The 19598-nt window shown below is 59.0% G+C and overlaps 1 protein-coding gene across 6 annotated transcripts; it reads right to left on the reverse strand.

Annotated features, from left to right (window-relative positions):
* Positions 1 to 162: 162 nt before the first annotated feature.
* On the reverse strand, positions 163 to 19561 carry FBXL19 (F-box and leucine rich repeat protein 19). 6 transcript variants are annotated; one of them, XM_033101724.1, is made up of 12 exons: positions 18671 to 19561; positions 17232 to 17432; positions 15721 to 15864; positions 15527 to 15613; positions 15217 to 15435; positions 14699 to 14731; positions 14366 to 14461; positions 12954 to 13465; positions 6393 to 6556; positions 6149 to 6310; positions 1978 to 2196; positions 812 to 1872 (listed from the first exon to the last, which is right to left on the reverse strand). In XM_033101724.1, the coding sequence occupies exons 2-12, from the start codon at positions 17406 to 17408 to the stop codon at positions 1694 to 1696; spliced, it is 1992 nt and encodes a 663-aa protein (XP_032957615.1). In that variant the 5' UTR covers positions 17409 to 17432; positions 18671 to 19561; the 3' UTR covers positions 812 to 1693. The 6 variants fall into 6 exon arrangements, with proteins under 6 accessions (XP_032957616.1, XP_032957614.1, XP_032957619.1 ...); XM_033101725.1 differs by lacking the exon at positions 14366 to 14461 and having other exon boundaries at positions 163 to 1872; XM_033101723.1 differs by lacking the exon at positions 14366 to 14461 and having other exon boundaries at positions 163 to 1872; positions 14570 to 14731.
* Positions 19562 to 19598: the final 37 nt, after the last annotated feature.

Raw genomic sequence — 19598 nt, forward strand, 5'->3', positions numbered from 1 at the left:
CGGGGGACCCTGCATGCTCGGCTCCAGGAAGCCGTCAGGCCCAGACTCCCAGATCCATCCAAACAGCCCCTCCTCCGAGAGCCCCAAAGGGTGACCACTGCGGTCATCCCCTCCCTACCCCAACGCCCCCGACGCCGTAAACAGACACACAAACTCGGCAGCCCCAGCTGGAAGATTTTGAGTTTTATAGCAAACCGTATTGTACAGATCCGGGGCCCAGCCCGGCTGGGTCCCCCATTCGTCCCCCGCCGGGCTGCCTCCTCTCCCTCCCCCAAGCGGCCTCATCCTCAAGCCTTACGCGATCCCCAGGACCCCCTCCCCTCGGCCTTTGGTCCGCCCAGTCCCTCCCCCCACCCGCGCACCTCCCTGTTACCTGAGGTATGTGGATTCCCCCCTCCCCTACATGGTACAACCCAGCTCCCACCCTGGCCGGGGCTGAGGGGCGGGCCCTGGCTTCCCAAACCCCGCCCCGCCCCGGAGGCAGGGGCAGGGACGGGCCAGGAGAGTTACTAAGTTCCCATGGCAACCAAGAGGGGCCATTTCCAGCCTTAGTACTGGCTTTGGGACGTGTCCATTGGCTGCTATTTCCATGGCAACCAGGAGTGGCAGTTCCCTGGGAAAATGGGATACAAATTTCCACGACGATGAGTGGGAAGAGCCAAGCTGGAGGAGTCCCCCATTCTCATCGTTGGGCCGGCATCCCACCCCTCCCCACCCACCCCACCCCATCTCAGGTCCGGAGGGGTGGAGCTGCTCAATACAGTAAAGCAAGAGAGCCTGCGAGTGGGGCGCAGTCCAAACGGGGCGGGGCGCGCACCGGCCCGTCTCCGTCCAAACTGGTCCTGGCCCCGCACACTCCGGCTCCCCCAGGTCCGAGGTTCCCCAGGTTCAAGTAACACTTCAGTACAGATGAATGTTCAAGTATTGAGCGGGGAGGCAGGTAGGGGGCTGGGGTACCCCTCACCGCTCCCCTGGGGCACGCTGAACCAGCGGGTGGGCCAGCGGGCCCCCACTCCTACCAATAGCTGCCATTGTCAGTGACGTTCAAGGAGTCAGGGTGGGGGAAGGGACTGAAATCTGGGGAGGGATTAAGGAGAGGGGTGACCCCCCCAGGGGGTACTACTGCCCCCAGAGCTGGTCGTGCCCCCCACCCCTCTCAGCCCTGCCTGGTTTTCCCTGGTTCCCCAAGTACCCCCACTTCTGACACCTGGATTCCCCAGTTGCTGCTCTGGTTTCCCTTTTTGGCCCCCCACCCCACCCCCCAACTCCAAGAATCTGGGCTGTTCCCTGCCTCCTCGGTGGTCGGCTTTCTGCTGCCCTCCCCCAGCCCCTGGCTGCCAGTATCTGGTGTGCACCCATCCTCCCCCGTTCTCCCTCCCTCCAACTTGCACCTTAGCCCCCTCCCACCATCCCTTTGGCTCAGCACCCCCAGTACCTCTGACCCACTCCCCCCAGGGGATGGACAATGAAGCAGGTGGACGGGGGAGGGGATAGGAAGGACAGACCCCCAGAAATATCAGTGCAGGGGGCAGAGAGTGGGGAGGCTGGCTCGAGTCCCTGGGCAGGACTCCCAAGTCAGAAAACTCAGGACTCCCGAGTCATGAGGTGGGTAAGCTGGCCTTCTGGCGGGGTGAAACGAAGGCCCGAGGTTCAGGCTCCGGACGAGTCCTGGGGAAGGGTGGGGGGCACCCAACTAGCTGTCCTTGAGAAGCAGCTTCTCCTCTGGGCAGCGGAAGGGGCCGGGGGGCCCGGCGGCTGCCAGCCGGGCACAAGCTTCAGGTGAGAGTTGGCGGCAGGAGCGCAGATCTAGACGGCGGAGGCGCGGGCAGCGGCGGAACAGCGGAAGGCAGTGGTCAGTGAGGCGGTGGCAACCTGGGGATGGGGCAATGGTAGCCGACACCGGGAAAGTTAGGGGGTAGGCACTGGTCATGGGGACCGACAGGCTAGCAGGATGCACAGACAGGGGACCATGCTTACCAGCAAGATTGAGGTGCACCAGGGTCTCTCGGAGCGGGGAGGTGGGGGCCGTGAGGAGGTGGACGCTGGGGTCCCCGACGTGGGCGCAGTGGCTGAGGTCCAGGGCGCTCAGCTGGGGCGCATGGCGCAGCAGGAGCCGCAGGGAGGCATCTGTCAGCTCCAGGCCTGCCAGGCGCAGCTCTGCTACCCCCTGCAGCCGCCCACGGCTCTCCGTTTGCCCTGGGCAGGCAGGTCAGAAGTCAGTACTGCCCGCTGCTTCCATCCCTGAGCCTGGGCATGCAGACCAGCTACGTCCCCACACTCATGCCTCACCGCCTCTAAACCTGCTCCCTCTATACACGGAGCCTTGGCTGGCCCTCTGCCTGGCTTGCTCTTCCCCCAAACACCCCCACAACCTGACTTTATCTCATCTGTCCACGGCTCATGTCGCCTCCTCGGCTCATGTCGCCTCCTCGTTGAGGCTTGCCGTGATTATTCCATGTGCAGTTCTAACACTCCATCCACTCCTACCCTTCCCACCAGCTGACATGTGTATCTTTTTCTCTCCTCCCAGTGGAACGTCAGTTCCACGAAGGCGAGAACTTTCCTGTCTCGCTCTTGCTCTGTCCCCAGCAACTGGGATACAGGTGCTCAGGATACAGTCACTCATCCAACAAATGACACCCACCGCCCTCTCCTGCCATGACTAGTGACGCCACCAACGGGATCCCTTTCTCTCCACTCACCGTCCACCACTCTTCCCTGAACCCTTGCCCTGGCCTTCTCACTCACTCAAGTCTCTCCTTTCCACCCTGGAATCCAAAGAGCCATTCTTAGCCCACGTGGGACTTCTCTGCTAAAGCCTCTGAGGGCACCTCACAGAAGTCCAATCTCCTTGGTGGAGCACCCAGTTCCTAGAAGATCTCATCCTTTTCTCAGCTCTCAACTCATCTCCCTCGCCCCCAACAGCTGGGCGGCCCTGAGAGACTCTGCCTGTGGCCACCTGTGCTGTCCTCTGCCTGGCCCGTGTCCCCGGCTGTCAGGTCTGCGATCCAGGCCTCCTCTTCCCCCGTCTCCAGAGTAGAGGAACGCACACAACTCATCTCTGCATCCAAAGCGTATCGTCTGCTTCCCCTTATTCTATCTACCATGTTCCTGCAGTAGTTTTTGTTTTGTTTTTAAACTAAATGCCTATGGTATTGAGCACTCACTGTGGGCCAGACACAGGCTCGGTGGCTGCCTGCCCCCAGGCCAGGGGCTCACAAACCACATTAGTGGCAGGCTAGTGACAATGGACTACTGGCCCTGCCCCCCAGAGTTTAGGTCTAAGGTGGGGGGGCCTCAGAGTCTGTTTTTCTAACAAGTTCTCCGGGAATGGTGCTGCTGGTCCAGTGACCACGTTTAATCAACCATGCTCCATCTTCCACAGCCCTGGGAGACAAGTTCTCTGATTATCATGTCTGTCCACAGATGAGAACACTGAGGATCAAATCATTAAGCCATCTGCCCAAGGTCACATAACTATGAAGTGACAGAGCCAGGACAGCAGGCCTGGTAATGAAGTCCAAACCCTTACCACAAGGCCATGTGTCTCCCAGACACCAGCCTAGCCCCTGGATAAACAAGCTCAGATGCCACCAACTCATGAACCTCGCCACACAAGTGTCTGAGGGAGTCTGCAGAGGACGAACGATTTTCTTAGTGACTAAGGCTACAAAAAGGACATTTTTATAGGGAAATGCAGACATTGAACTTTGTGAGTTCCGGCATCACCTGGGCACCCCTTTCACCTGACAATGACCGCCGGGCCGGGTTGGTAGGGGCCACTCCCGAATGCCCTCCAGCAAACCCAGCACTCGTTCGTTACCTGCCAGGCCGCCCACCCCTGTGGGTACCTGACCGGCACGCTCTGAATTCCACCCCCTGCTTATTTTCCTTTGAGAAGCCAAGGGCCTGGGAATACGTCTACAGATACCCTCAACCTTGGGCCACAGCTAAAAGCCATTAGAGGGGAGTAGGGGAAAGAGGTCCTTTCTGGCTTGGGTGGGGAAGAGGAGGCATCAGCGAGGAGTTCACTGACATGGCAGCATTTAAGCTGGGCTTTCAAGGACATAAGAGAGGTGGCATAAGAGTGTGCCCGGCAGAGAGCAGGAGGGGCAGGAGCAAGGAAGCAGCCCTTGGCTTTGCTCCGGGAAGGCTGCACAAATCAGGGAGCTGAGACCGGAAGGGCAGGCCAAATCCCCGCACACACATCAGGCCTCAAGCGCCCAGAAGGTTCCTGTTTGCGAGCTCCTGCTAACGGGCTTAGACTGAAAGGGACTCAGGCAGGAGATGCGTCCGTCTGCCAGTCTCACGGGACGCACCGTTCCCAACACCCGCCCTTACCTGCCCCATCTTCCTGGCTCAGGAAAAGGGGGGCATCGGCTGAGAGGGGTGCTCTGGCCCGGCTTTGCCTGGTGACTTGCACCAGTCACTCAACCCCTCAGGGCCTCATCCAGAAAACGCAAAGAATCCTCACTGCTTCTCTAGTCCTTTTCCAAGGTTGCTGTGACCGGGGTAGGTGGGAAGAAGGGAGCCATGAAAGAGAGCTGTGAAAGCAAGGTGCTTGTCCTCGCAGAGATTAAAAACCCAGCGAGAGGAAACAGATTTTAACCAAACCACTTCACAGCTGTACCGTGACATTCCAGAGGGGACCGCTCTCAAAGCTGCAGAGGGGCTCTGATCCGCAATGCGGGAGGGGATCCTGGAGGGCTTCTAGGAGGAAGTGGCATTTAGGATGCCACTGAGGATGATTAGGTGCTAATTAGACGGCGGAGGATAGAGCATTCGAGGCAAAGAGGAGCGGGCAGAGGCCCTGGGGTTGGAGGGGACCGGCCAGGAGGTTGAGGTGGCCCAAACGCAGTGACGGCAGAGGTCAGTGGGGACCCGACCAGACCAGGTCTTAGCAACGATGGCACAACACTGGTCTTTGTCCACTGAACACCACAGAGCAATGAGAGTTCAGCGCGCTCAGAGACGGGGCAGGGCAAGGAGTGAGGTGGTTAGATTTGTCCTTCTGGAAGGTTCCCCTGGCTTCCGTGTGTAGAACACACTGGTGGGGGCCACAGAGGATGCCACTGTGAGCAGCCCCCCTCCTGGCTGGCCGCGGCGCCCCCAGACCTCAGTGCCCCCACCCCACATGGCCGCGTGACCCCAGCGACTGGGCCTCTGCTTCTGCACCTGACGAGCCTCGGCTCCCAGCACCTCCCTCGGCCAATACAGGCCTCCGGCCCCACGAAACCTCTTACTTTGCGTCACACACCCTAGAACATCCCTGTGCTTTCAGGACCAAGTTCAAATAGGTCCTTTTAAGGAGGGCTTCTCTCACTGCCCCGACTGTCAACCATCTTTACCACATGCTGCCACGACTTCCTATTTCTGAGTCTCTCTCCTGAGTGACGGGGGCGCCCCCAGGCGGGTTCCGTTCAGGTCCCGAATACGCGCTCAACAAGAAAAGCCAATGTTCCCTGGCAGGGTCCCCGGGCCTGACCCCGGGGAAGAGCTGCCCAGTCTGACCGGGCGATGGCACCGCATCTCCACACAACCTGCCAAATCAACTGGCTCCGTCGTTCTGCTCTCTGCCCTCAGGAAAACCCTCATCCTCTTATTGTAACCAATCTAGGGGCCAAATTTATCGTTCAGTCACATTTTTACTGGGTCTACACGGGAACTTGAAAAGATTCTGAATTAATTTCCATCACTTAAAAACCAAGAGATTTCACAGAAAGCTCCCCCTTTCTGGCTCCTCGTGACAAACGGAACTGACTGGCCCCAGGGGCCCGGGCTCTTCCTGCATCGGCACTGCTCCCCTGGGGGACGCTCTTCAGCAGAGCCCAGGACACCCGCGACGTCACTCACATCCCCGGCTTCCCCCAGAATCCTGCGTCATTCTCCTGTCCTGTACTGAGCTTCACCCCATAATTCCCTCCCCCTGGAGGGAGGGGCTGCGTCCTTATGGGGTTCCCTCTGCTCCCATCACAGGGGGGCGGGGGCGGGGAGGGGGGTGTGAATGAATGAACAAGGGCCAAGTAGGGCCTTCCTAGGCAAACTCAAGTGTTCTCACTGTTCTTTCTTCAAATCTCTGAACACCCAGCACGAGTCGGAAGGGTCTCAGAGCACCCCCTCGCTCTGCGGAGGAGTCGAGAGGCCGCACCTGGTCTGGTGTCTGGTGGCGGCAGCAGCAGCTCACGGAGCTGGGAGTCTTTGACGTCCTCGACCCAGCGCAGGTCCAGGAGCCGCAGGGCAGGCAGTGGGGCTGAGCCCAGGGCAGAGACGGAGAGCCAGGAGCAGCCGGACAGCACCAGCTCCTGCAAGCCTGGGGGTCAGAGAGCGGGTGCTGGAGGGCTCTGCCCCGCGCCGACCCCTCCTCTCTAGCCTGCCCCACCTTCCCGCCGTACCTTGCAGTCGGTTCAGAAGCCACATGAGCTGCTTCTTGGAGACACCTGTCCAGCTGAGGTCCAGGGCTCGGGGCTGGCGACGAACCACACCGCTAAGCATGGGCGGGGTCAGTGACTTCCGCCGGCTCAGGTCCATTCGGGGCCACAGACGCTTGTCATAGCACCTGTCGACCACAAGGGGGAGACAGCCCTCAGCCCTCAGGGAGCCCACAAACCTCCCACACTCAATGGTTCCCCGTTTTCTCCAGGTCCATACAGACAGCGAGGGAGGTAGGGTGGGGGTGCTGCAGGAAGGTCTAGACCCCAGGCCAAGAGCAATGAGCTTGGGGCTCAAGCACGTCACTAACTAGACGCAACACCCTGGGGAAGTCCCTTCCTTTCCCTGAGCCTCAGAAGCCGCATTTAGAAAGCGGAGATAGGGATCCACACGTGGTCTGCCCCGCATGGGGACTGTGAGGTCACACGAGGTCGTTCTGGTTTGCGGGCCATTCAGCTTATACACCATTCTGCCAATGGCACACCCACTGCACTGATGTAACACCCCAGGGGTCTGCCTGCACCCCCAGCCCCTTGGACTGCTCCTGCTGGCTCCGGGGCATGTCCCACCTGACCTCTGCCCTCGACCCCCACGTGGCCCGTCCTGATGGCCATGGCCCCCAGGGCTGGCCTTTCGGCCCCACTTGCTCTCTTTGTGTCTCCAACTGGAATGTAGGCTCCCCAAGGGCAGCACTGGCTTCCCCGTGTCCCCAGGGCCAGCACTGTGCCAGGCGCACAGTGGGTTATCTGCTGCACATCTGCTGAATGAACCCATGGTGCTGAGCTTTCACGGAGCAACCCCACCACACAGCTCCTTTACAGCTTTCCGTTACTCGGTCGATGTGTACGGAGGACCTGGCAGGTCCCAGGTCCTGAAGCTACAAAGACGAATCAGGCCCCAACAAAAGTAGACTGAGGTTTCCCAACCCCAGCAGTTCCCAGAGCCTTGACCAGTCTGACACGCAGAGAACTGCAAGGGCTTCCCAAACTTATTCTACCAGGGAACTCTTCCCCACCTCTTCCAAGGTTATCTATGAACACTCTGGGGTTCACGGAAGGTCCCTGAGACTCCGTTTGAAAACTCTTTTAACATAGCAGTCTCAAAGGCATCCCAATTTCTACTGTGCAGGGTGAACTATGTCAGAAGCAACAGGGGTGGGGAGTGGCGAGGAAGCTGTATCTTACCTCCCTCCCACACCCCAATTCTGACGGGCTCTTTCTTCCAGAAGTTCTGGGCTGGAGCAGTGAACCCCAACTCCAGTCACTGGCTACCCACTTATCTGCAGACCGCGAACTTATCTTTAAATCGATCCCCTCTGCACACTTAAAACCAGTACTGTTTCACATAAATATGTTAACCTTAGAAATAAACATAATAAAAAACACACCAGGATTATGAAATTCTAGCCGGGTGGTGCTGTGTCTTCACGCTACCACCTGAAGACTGTTTTTGTTAAACAGGGAGATAAGTATTAGGATGGTGTTAAAGATATAATAGCGCATAATGGAGAGACTTTCTTTGCAAAATTAATAAAAGGATCAAGCCAGGTTTTTGTGTCACTTAAAACTGCCAGGCATACACCAGAGCCCCTGGGTGACATTTCAGGGAATGCTGGAGGCAGACAGGAAGGTTTCAAACTGCACAACCCGACCCCCATGCCCCACCCACACCTCCTATCATTCCCCCTCTCCTGGCATCCGAGCTTCTCCCTCTCCCAATCCCATCCCCTTGGCCAATAAACATTTGCAAATCTCTCCAATTCTAAAAAGGAAAACAAACAAACAAACAAACAAACAAACAAATCCACCCTCAACGCAGCTTCTTCCCCTGGGTCCTGCCCCCTTTCTGCTCAGTAAATTCTGCTCCGTCCCAAACCTCTCTCTGCCCGCTCTGTCCCAGTCTTGAGTCCCACCACCATGAAGCCCCTCCCGGACCTTCCATGGCTGGAAGGGAACCCTTCCCCTCGGGGGCTCACACAGGCCCTTACACAGCTGTGTTTCTGTACCATGTCCCACAAGAGCCAAGCCAACCACCTGCCTGCCTATAGACACACAATGCTTTCTGGTGCCAACACATCTGGGTACAAATTGTGCTTCAGCTGGAAATGCCAACCAGCCCAGATCCTTCCAGGCTCAGTTCCAGTGCCTCCTCTTCCAGGAAGTCTCCCCAGACTTTTCCTGGCCAGAGCTAATTGGTCCCTTTGCCCTTGTGTGACCAGGACACTGGGTTGAAACCTCAGACTGGCAGCCAACAGTCCCTGAGGGCCCTACTGAGACTGTGTGTCCAGCCTCCACTGAGCACAAAGCAGTCAGAACAACGGGGAAACAGACAGGGCCCAGCAACCGAGGCAACAAGGGACATGGTGGAAGTCAGTGAGAGGACTGGGTAGAAGAGCCTCCCAGAGACAACACCTGATGAGACTTGAAGGCAGGCAGTAGTTATTCAGGGGAGGAGAGGGGAGTAAGAGGGCGTAGCTCTCCAGACGGGGGAGAACTAGTGTGCAGGTCCCAGACCCATGAGACAGCTTTGAGAACCTCAGGCAGAAGGACCACAGGGCGATGCATCATCTCGTAATAATGAGGATGACGGCGGTAACTACAGCTCTAGTGACTCGTGTTCACCGCGAGTTCATCGTGTGCCAGGTACTGTTCTACGCATTAACCATGTCGCCTCCCAACGGTCCTAGGAGGGAAACACTATTACCATTTCCTCTCAGAGGTGGAGGAGGCTCAGAGAGGTTAAGACACTTGTTCAAGGTCCCACGAGATGGTAGCAGACGGCTTGAACCAAGCGGGTCTGGAGCTCTGAGTGGGACAGAGACAGGAGTGAGGCCGCAGAGGAGGCCTGGGGAGGGTGCCATGGTGAGGAAGGCTGGATGCCAGGCCGGTCGTCACGCCCGAGTCCAGGGGTGAAGCGTGAGCCCTGCGGGCACCTAAATCCCAGCTCTCCAGCTCTGTGCTTTTGGGGACCTTAGGCAAGTCACTTTCCTTCTCTGGGTCTCCACTCTCCAAACCACGAAAGGGAGGAAATGCAGCACGTAGTCCAAAGGTTTGCTGCAAAGAGGAAGACAGCTCCTACAGAGGAAGCGCTGAGGGCAGGCACGTCCCAGTGTCCAGCAGGACACTGGTGAGGGAGCCATGGATGGGTTCTAGCTGGCAATGACACCAAGGCAGGAAGCATGAAGAACGTTTCAGAGGCCAGGGCACGCCATCATCCAGGCAGTCAGGGATCCACGTCCAACTTCCCGAACCCACTTACTTCGTCCTCGACTCCAGCCTGCCCCTGACCGAGCTAACCCCCTGCTAAGCTGGCCTCCAAAATCCTACATCCTGGTCCTAAACCTCCCTCTGGCAGAGGCCCTCTGGGGTCACACAGGTGGACCAGCCCAAACCACACCACCAGTGAGGAGCTCATAGCCACCTGGGCCCTGGCCAGAGCCAGTGTTTCCCTCTAGCTCCCTGGGCTCCCTGAGGCCACCTCTGTCCCCCAATCTGTCCACGCCCAAGCCTTTACTCCCACCCCCAACTGGCCTTGACTCTGTGTTCCAGCCCCTTCTTTGCCTCCCCCCCGCCGCCCATGGCCTCCAAAGTCCCAACCCTCTTCCCTGCGACCCCACAACTCCCCCACTTTTCTCCCACCCACCCTCTTGTCCCTCCCTCTGCATAGATCACTTCACCTCCCAGTTCCAAGACAAGATAAAAGCCACCAGACAGGAAAGCCTGCAACTTCCTGCTCTCCCACCTACAAATGTCTCTCCAGCACCACCCTCACTACCTCTTTCTACACTCCATTCTGATTTCCTCACTGCCATTCATTCATTTATTCATTCAACCACTCACCCGTTCATTCAACAAGTATTTTTTCAGTACCTACTGTAGGCTACGTGCCACCTTAGAAACTAGGGACACAGCGGTGAGAAAACAGATCCAGCCCCTGCCCTGAAGCTGCTATCCTGGACCCCACGTGACCTGGCTTTGGTCCCTCCACCCTCACAGAGCACAGCCAAGGACACCAAGGCCTCCTTGTAGCAAAATCCAACCACCACTTCTGGTCCTTGATCTCTCCGAACCTTTGCCAACACCCGACACTTTTATCACTCACTCCTTCCTCAGTCTCTCCCCCTTTGGACATACATCCACCCTCGATCTCCTCCAAGTCTGGCTGCTCGTTCTCTACCTCGTAAAGATGGACATCGTATCTTCTGCCCTCTTCCCTGAAGCTGACACCTATAGATTGAAAACTCATAAACTTGGATCTTTCCCTCGGTAGACATCTTCGCTTTCTAGTTCCGAGAAGACAGACGCCACCATACAGGACAGCCTGTACGTTGCTGCTCTGCCACCTCTTTATTCACTGCTGTGTCCCAAGTTCCTCGATGTGGATCTTCCTCGTGACCATCAGAGCCGTCCACCCAGCTGTTTTCCTGCCAGCTCCCGACTGGCCCACAGGCCTTCGGCCAAACCTGTCGAATCTGAGCACTTCACTCCCCTCGGGAACCCACGTCTCTTCCTCCGGCACTCCCAGACGAGGGGAATGGCACTGCTGCCCATACAGACTTGTGGGCCAGAGGCTCAGCTGAGTCACCCTGCTGCCCTGTAGCCATTAGTCACCAAATGCAAGCTACTCTGCTTCTTAACCGGAGTCTGTCCTTTCCACTCCCACTGGCCCTGCCTCCTTCTGCCCCCAGGCCTGACAGCCTCCTGACTGTTGCCACTGGGTCCACCCCAGACCCCTGCTCTGCCCTACCCTCATCTGACCAAAAGCAACCATTTTACTGAGTGTTGTGTACCCTGCAGGTACTACGCTACGTGCTTTGCAAGGAGCATCTCATTCAATCCACACAAGGTCTTAATACGAACCCCAGACTACAGATGAGAAAACCGAGGCCTGGACAGGCAGCTGTGCCCCCATCACCACATATCCAGGAAGTGCCCGCGTCACAGCTGATGGCACTCATGATGACCAGACTCCAGGGCCCACGCTGGGAAGCCCCGGCCAGTCCGGCCTCTCTCCACTTTTGGTCACAAGTCTCTCCTTGAGGCAGAAACAGAGTTCTCTCCAGGTGTGGATCCCACGTGCCAAACGTTCCCTCAACGACGGCATAAGGCGGGGGTCGTCACCCCAGCAACTGCTCTGACAATTCGCTTCTATGCTGCAGGTTGACTGCGAGCTTTTGCAGGACACAGGTCCGTGTTCCGAGGATGGAACAGGCTGTGCTTTCTGTAATTACTTCTAACTGAGAGAATAATCAGCATTAGCGTTACGGCACTGAGTCGTTTCTATTTCCCAAGAACTGTCCTGTTTTTCAGGTATGTTTGCTCACAGCACCACTCTCAAGTAACTGCTTTGGTTCTCCTGCTTTAACAGACGAAGAAAATGAGGCACAGAGAAGGTAAGAACCTAGCCCAAGGGTACACAGCTCACCAGAGAAGAATAAGATTGAACCACAGGTAATTCATATCCGGAGCCCACGCTCCCGGCTGAGCTCTACCTGCGGCCTCCACGCAGACCAGCAGACATCACCAGCACCCAGCACCCAGTGGAAAAGGACGCGAGTCTAGTGCTGCCACTACTCTGCATGACTTCAGCTGCCCCTCTGCCCTCACGGGGACAGACATGAGAAACACAGCAGCGACCATTCCCGAAGTGGCCAGCAGGACACGCGGCCCATGTGAGCGCCTGGGGAAGAGCCTGAATTTACCTATTTAATAGAATATTTCTTGAGCACCCACACTGCCCCTCGTCCACAGGTGGGAACATGAAGGTGAAACAGACACAGTATCTGATTGGCACATGAAAATGAACGAACTAACGAAAGACTGTCAACGTGCAGAAGGCCTCCAGGAGCTGAGGGGAGCAGATCTGTGCGAGTTTGACCGGGGGACGAGAGGTGTCAGAGGCAGGATCGAAGAGGGGGAGCAGGCTGGAGAGGACGACCAATATTTATGAACAAACGAGGCTGAAGAAGCAGTGGGAGACGGACGGGGGACGATGGTGGAGGGTGGCTCTGGTGCACGAAGAAGTTACAAGAGGGGCCGAGAAGCCCAAGGACGGCTGCCTCTAGAGGGCAGGGACCACCGCAGCAGAGCTTCCTTCTGTGTAAGGGGGACCCGTGAGACTGTCCTCGGAAGGCGCGAAAAGCAAATCAGGTGACGCACGTACCACACTGCACTACGCTTGGCACACACTAAGTGCTCACAAACGATACTTATGATTAAGAGCAGAGATCCTGGAGCAGGCGGGCCTGGATTCACGTGCCTGGTCCCACTGCTTCCATGTGACCTCGACCTCGGCTTTCCCTGTCAAAGGGATCACCTCACCGAGGGGCTGAGGGATAAATGAGCTCAAATATGGAAAGCGGCCCATGTACAGCAAACACGGAAGAATCTTGCTGTAACATGTACACACGACAGGAGTCCTGGCAATGCCAGAACAGTGACCAGAGAGGGTCAGGCACTGGCCGCAGGTCACACAGCAGGTGAGGAGTGTCAGCAACGGGCCCCAGGCCCATGTGGGCCACTCACCAGCGGCTCCAGGTCCGGCAGACTCGCATGCAGACGCACAGCTCCCGGGGCCCAAGGTGCTGGAAGACGCGAAGCCAGGCAGCTCGGGGCAGGGGGTGGTCGGATCCAGCGGCCAAAGGCAGCGTGTCGGGCTCGGGGCTTCGGGGTGGGGGCCGTACCACATGCCGCTCCAGCTGCGGGGGCCGGGGCGGTGGGGCGGGGCCCAGGGGCCAACTGAGGAGGGGTCCCCCACTGCCAGGGCGCACAGCCCGCCGCCCCCCACGGTTCTCCTTCTCGCCTGAGCTGCCCCGGGCTGGCCGTCGCCCGTTCCGGGCCTCGCCAGGGGCCTCATCCTCACTCAGCGACGTGCCTGATGAGTCGGAGTCTGAGTCCGAGTCTGAGGAGGACGAGGAGGTATCAGGCACGCGCTCCAGCAGCTGGCACATCCGCTTGAAACGCTCTAGCTTCTCCCTCTGTGGTGATGGCGACGGCGCCGCGGGGCCCTCAGCAGAGGCCAGAGGTGGCTTTGGTTTCTGCAGGGAGACAAGAGACTGTTCCAGAGCCTGACACACACTGCCCCACCCCCTGCCCGAGGAGTCACCAGGGATGAACAGCCCAAGGGACAGTCCTGAGCTCCGCCCGGGCTCTGCTTCTGATGTGTGGCACCAGCCGAGCCATGCCCCTCTCTCAACTTCAGTTTCCTTCTCTGTCACACGAAGGTGCTGATTCAAAGATTAAAAGCCTAATGGGTTTCAATAGCTTATGAATTCCCAAAACCACTGAGCTAAAAGGGCGAGCTGGAGTACTGGCTTGCCTACCAACTCTGTGTGTGACCTTGGGAAGACCCCTGCCTCGTCATCTACAACGTGGGATGCTGGACTAGAGGATTCCAAAGTGTCTCACATTCAGCAGCATGAGAATAACAAAGCTCGCCTGGCCCCAGGCACAGCATCCCACACCCTGACGCCCCCATCCTCACGGTGCTCGAACAAAAGGGCAACCTGGTCACCCTTTTTAGACAAGGAAACTGAGGCTCAGAGAGATGAAGCGCCCACGGTTACAAACTGACAAATGGCAGACACGGGGTTTGAATGCAATCAGCTAGACCCTGCATTTAGCATGTCCCTGCAAAGTGACATCTGAGTTCTAGCTTTGCCATGGGACTTTAAGCAAGTCTTTTCACCTCTCATTTCCCTCGAATCCAGGTAAGTTTTATAGCTTACAAAGCTCACCTACTTTCATTAAACAGTTCTGTGGGACAGGCGGATAAGGAAGCAAAGCTATACCATCTCTATTTCAAAGACGAAAAAAACTGAGGCTCAGAGCAGCTGACAAGTTGCCAAGACCACATAGGGAGTCAGCGAGCAAAGATTTAAACTCAGTTCTTTCCCCTTTAAGGTTTGGAAGGACGAGACAAAAGGGTCAGGTAATACCCCAAGGGTTCCTGGAAAGTTAGGGGGTCCTTGGCATGGCCCCAAAGCACTCTCCCCTCCATTCTTCCCAGGGGTCCAGATGCCCACGGTGGCCACCTGGAGCAAGGGCAGGACAGGTGAGCAGGAAGGGAGAGATCTCTGTCTCCAGGGTGGAGGGTGGGGCAAGGACAGGTCGGAGGGGGAGGGAGGAGGTCCCCAGCACACCTCCCAGTTCTCGGGAGGGAGCCCAGGGTGGCAGGACGAGAAAGCCTGGCTTGGATTCAGAACCCTGGGGGGCAGAAGGCCTGGGCCGCCTGGGTCCGATCCTCGGAGGAGGCAGGCGTCTCCACCCACCTTCTTCAGGTGCCTCTCACGGCCTCCTTTCACCTACCAGGGCAAGAGGCAGATATGGGGAAAGGGAGAGATCCCCTTAGCCACTCACTGTCCATAAAACTATGAATAAGATGTGTGCCCTCCTTAGACTACAATTCCCAGAAGCCCCCATCTCAAGGAGAACTCTGAGCATGCTCGTCTTCTAACCAGTGTCCTGGCTCACCGAGCATGCTCTCATCTCCTCTTTCTTCCCCCTCGGGCCCTTCCAGCCCCTCCCCTTTGTGCTGTGCCAGCTCTGAGCATGCTCTTCCCTGCTCCCTGAAGTACCCGGGCTCCCAAAGCTTCCCCGTCCAGTGCCAAGTGCCCCTCACCTGTACCTCTCCCCCACCCCCCATACCTCCTGAACTACCTCTCCCAGCACCCCCTGGGGGCACCCACGAGCACAGCCTCAGGCCCACCCTCCCCGAAAGGGAACAGGACAGGACGCCTGCTCTCAGAGTCCCTTGAGCTAGACCTCATGAGCATGCTCCTTGGCTCACCTTTTTCCTTGGGGTGGGGGGCTCATTCCCTGCCTCCCTCTCCTTTCTTTTGGGGGGCCCAGGCACGTCCTCTGGGGGGGGGCCAGCAGGCAGGGGGCCCTTGCGCCTGGGCGGGGGTGGGGGAAGTGGCGGCTCCTCCGTCAGCTTCCACCCGCTCCCCAGGCTGGCGCCCTCCTCTCCGTTGTCGGCCCTGCGGCGGCCTGGTCCCTCACCTGAATCCTGAGGACATAAAAGCTGGTGTGAGATTCCGCACGGCCCCCAGCCCGTTGCCCACCCCCAGCCCAGCGCCCAGCCCAGCCCCTGCCCCAACCTTGCTGGTCCGGCCTTCCTGGGTGCAGCGAGGGCACTCCCAACAGTTAGGGATTTCCGCATTGATGACACCCTCGGCCTTCCCCATCTGTGGGCAGAGGGCAGGGAGTGGATGCAGGGTGCCAGCAACCTGGAGGCCGCGCTCCCCACCTGTGTATGCCCCAGGCCGGACGGCAGGGCCCCCAGGGCCATCACCTTCAGGCAGCCAGGGTGGACGATCTCATTGCAGATTGTACACTCCATGAGGCTCAAACCAAACTTCTCTTCCTCTCCTTCCACTGTGTCCTCCTTCCCAGCCTCCCCACACAAGAGGCACACAGCTGTGTGTGGGAGCACGGGCTGTTGGGGGAGAGGGGGCATCAGGGACCCTGAAAGCCAACAAGGACAAGACCCTTCCTTGCGGGAACCCCGGCCAGCTGCTGGATGAGGTTCAGCACGGATGGGCCACGCGGGGTCAAATCCTGAATTGCTTCTTTCTTGGCAGTATGACCTTGAGCAACTGATTTACTCTCCTTAGGCCTCTGTTTCTCCATCTGTAAAATGGGGCTAAGAATGTTCCCACGCGGGACCGCTGTGAGAATGAGATAACGCACGCGAGCCACTCGATACAGTTTATCCTCACTATTGTGAAGGTTGCAGCAGGATCCGGGGCTTGTGTGACCCTGGAACTGCAGCTGTGGCAGGGACAGAGACCACGGGCAACTAGGACAATACTCAGAGGCAGCCGTAGCCTGTGATGAGTCTGAGTTTGCTCAATGGGCAGCCCAAGGGTGGCTCTGGCCCCCACAATGAGCCTGGTTTTGGTAAGAGCCCTGGGAACACCAAAGGCTGTTCCTGGGGAAAAGAGGGTAGCCTTCAGAGAATGGGACTTTTGGGAGGGCAGTGGTCACATTGAGTCGTATCAGGGATGCTGAAAGTTGTGAGACAGGCTCAAGGAAGAAATAGGTAGGGGGAAGAAGGAACAGGAAAGGAGGCAAGGGTTGGGGGACAAAGGAAGAGACGAGAGGGGCTCCAGGGTGAACCGACCAAGCAGGGAAGAGTGGCTGGAGGGAAAAGGAGGTGGTGGTGTGGGCAGGGGGACACAGGATACAAAGGCTGCTTTCTGGAGCCCTGGGAAGCTCAGAGGATGAGGACGGCCAGGAAGAAAGCCACGTTCCCCGGATACCTACTGTGTGCTGAGTCGTGCAGCAGACCCATTCACATCCCTGCTACTGTTTACAACTCAGCGAAACAAACATTTTACAGAGAAGGTACCTTGAGATCCAGTGACTTGCTCAAGGTCACACAAAGGGTAAGCCCGGCCTCAAATCCAAGACTACTTTTGTGGGTGAAGAAGAGGCCAGAGCAGGCTAAGACTTACTCACTGGGGCCGGCTCTGGGGGTGGGCCCCTGTGCACACATACCTCCAGGGCGGGGACGACAGGGGCCAGGCTCTCTATGGGTCTGAGCCTCTGCAAGTTGGGAAAAGTACGAAGGTGGGGACTGGGCTGGATCCTTCTGTGTGCCCGGATAGTGCCCCCCGCTTAGAGCTGAGGACAAACACGGGCCTGGGGGACACGTGAACAACACAGTGAATGAATGAATGAATGAATGAATGAATGAGTGCACAGGCGGCAATCTACCGCAGACCCTAGAAAGCAGCCACCAGCCCCCTAACCCCCGGAAAGGCGCCCAGCATCCCATGGTGGTGGTGCGGGGGGACTCACGGCGGTGCACTGCCGGAGCAGGCACGACTGCTTCATGCGCCCGGGCCCCCCGAACTTCTTCATGTCTCGACAGAAGTGGCAGTCCCCGCACTCAGTGCGCACACAGGCGCGACAGCGGCGGCAGCGGGTTCGGCGTCGGCGCGCTCCGGCCCCCGGCCCCCGGCTGCTCGACGACATTGGGGGCGTCAGCAACGCCGAGGGCTGTGGGTGAGTGGTGACAGGGTCAGGCAGGCCAGCTGGGGCCGACTGGGCAACCTCCCGGCAACTCCCCCACTTGTAGGCAGCCAGAGTTCACCCTCCCACCCCTGGAAACAAGGCACGGGGAGGTCACTCCTCCTGCAGGGGGTGGGGAACCCGCCTCAACCAAGGCCTCTGCCTCCCAGGCCGTTCGCCGGGCTCCTCTGGCTTCCTGACCTCACGCGCCTGGGGGTGCTGAAGGAACCCTGGCCTCTCCCGCGGACATGCCCCCCATCAAAGCTCCCGGTAAAGCCAGGGGCTCCCTGTCTGCAGTTACATCAGGGGGTCCCAACGTTTCCCGTTATCCAACTGTACCCCACTCCATGCTCTCCCCAACCTAAACGTCCCTACATTTAATTCCAAGACACCCAGAGATTCCTGGGTGAAGCTCCAGACCTTTCTTCCTCCCTCCTTTCTCTCACACACAACTACCACCCAAAACCTAGATATCATCCCCAGATCCAGTGGGATCTTCCCCCCTGGTTCCTAAAGATTCATTCTGCTGCCCAACTTTCAGGGCTCTGTGACACACACCTCCTGTCCCCTCCCCCAACCTCCTCAAATGGTGCTTCAGGGACCCCTCCTTGGGCCCAAGATCTCCATTCCTCTGCTCCCCACGAGCTCCCTCTGCTCAGACACCCTCCTCTTGGATATCTCAGGTCAATCTGGCCATCTCCCAGTTTCCCCCGGATTCTAGAACCAGCCTGACATCCTTAAAGAACTCAGGATGGGCTCCTACGGGTGCCCCCCCACCCCCAGCTTCCCAGGCTGCTTTCCATCCCTAATTGTCTAGAATCTCTTGGGCTCCCCTTCCCATGGAAACCAGTTCCTCCAAGATCCCACACGGACTCAGCAGGCCTGGAGGGGCTCTCTCTCCATGGCCTGAGTCTTACCCCAGCTTCCCCCTTTCCAGGGACTTCCAGACCCATCCATGGGGGTGGGGAAGGGACCCTCCTGCGCTCCAGGGGAGGGGCCTGGAGGGCGACGACTGCAGGCGGGGATGGGGGTCTGCAGGGGGAAGCAGGGTCTAGGAAGGAAGGCCAGTTCCCCAGGATTGAGAGGTAACAGGATGGACTGGAGATGAGGAGTTTGGAGCAAAGAGAGGGTGAGGCTGGGGGCGGGGAAGGTGGCGAGCCAGGCTGAGATGAATGGAAGTCGGAGCTGCCCAGGTCTGAGGGTGGGGGGGGGCCGCACGAACCCACCTCACACGTGTCCCGGGAGCCATCTCTCCCTTCTCGGCAGCTCCCGGCGGGTCGGCGGCCATCGGCGGCGGGGGGGCCGGGCGGCGCGGGGCGCAGAACGCTCTGAACGCAGGGGTCCACGGCCCCCCGAGGGCGCTCGGCCCCTCCCTCCGGCGGAGGCCGGGACGGCAGCGAGTGGAGATGGGGGTCGCCGGGGGCGAGGCCCTCCCACGGGCTGCGGCGCGGCCCTTCCAGGGGGAGGTCCTGCTCTGGGGGGCTCAGTCCCTCAGCCCCCCCTGGCCAACGGGGGCTCCTCGGGCGCAGTGTGCTCAGCTCCTGCCCGGGCCCCACTCAGTCCGGGGTCCGAGTCCCAGCTCCCCTCCCCCCACCCCGCCCCGCCTCGCCTCTCCCCAGCGCCCCCGACCCTTTAACTGGCCTCTTCCCGACCCTAACTGCCCAGGGGTCCAGGGCCAGGCCTGGGCCCCCCCACCGTTTCCGGGGTTCAAGCCCCGCCCACCGCCGGTTCCCGGGGAGGGGGGGGTCCCTGTAACCTGCCCCCCTCCCCTGGGCCCGCCCCTGGGCTGCGGCCCCTGCCCTACGGCTACCCGGCGAGCGGAGGGGGGTGAAGGAAGCTGCTCGGGCCCCGCCCCCCCAGCCTGCGCGTGCCCCCGCCTTCTCCCTCCTCCCCCAGCGCTCGACCCTCCAGAGATAGGGATTTAAATAAAATTTGAATAAACCCCCTTCCTCAAGCAGGAGGGTGGAAGGAAAGGATGGAAGGAAGCAGGGAAAGGGGGAGGGGGGATTGGGGTGCCTCAGCCCCCTTGGTCCCCCGGCCCCGCGCTGCTTCGGCCCGGGGCCCTGGCCGCCTCTCTCATCCTTCCTGAGCTCCTTCCTCCTTCCTCCTCTCTTCCCCCTCCCCTCCCTCCTCCTTCCCTCCTCCTCCTCCTCT

The sequence above is a fragment of the Rhinolophus ferrumequinum genome, assembly GCF_004115265.2.
Source record: "Rhinolophus ferrumequinum isolate MPI-CBG mRhiFer1 chromosome 15 unlocalized genomic scaffold, mRhiFer1_v1.p scaffold_54_arrow_ctg1_1, whole genome shotgun sequence".
NCBI classification, from domain to species: Eukaryota; Metazoa; Chordata; class Mammalia; order Chiroptera; family Rhinolophidae; genus Rhinolophus; species Rhinolophus ferrumequinum.

Bases quoted from the DNA above. Each gene is read 5' to 3' on its own strand.
- FBXL19 (XM_033101723.1), bottom strand. From the start codon at position 17,408: ATGTCGTCGAGCAGCCGGGGGCCGGGGGCCGGAGCGCGCCGACGCCGA. The intron at 15,436-15,526 runs GTTGGGGCAGGG...TTATGTCCTCAG, and splicing joins AGGAAGGCCGGACCAGCAAG to GATTCAGGTGAGGGACCAGG. The intron at 14,732-15,216 runs GTGAGCCAAGGA...TTGCCCTGGTAG, and splicing joins CCCCCACCCCAAGGAAAAAG to GTGAAAGGAGGCCGTGAGAG.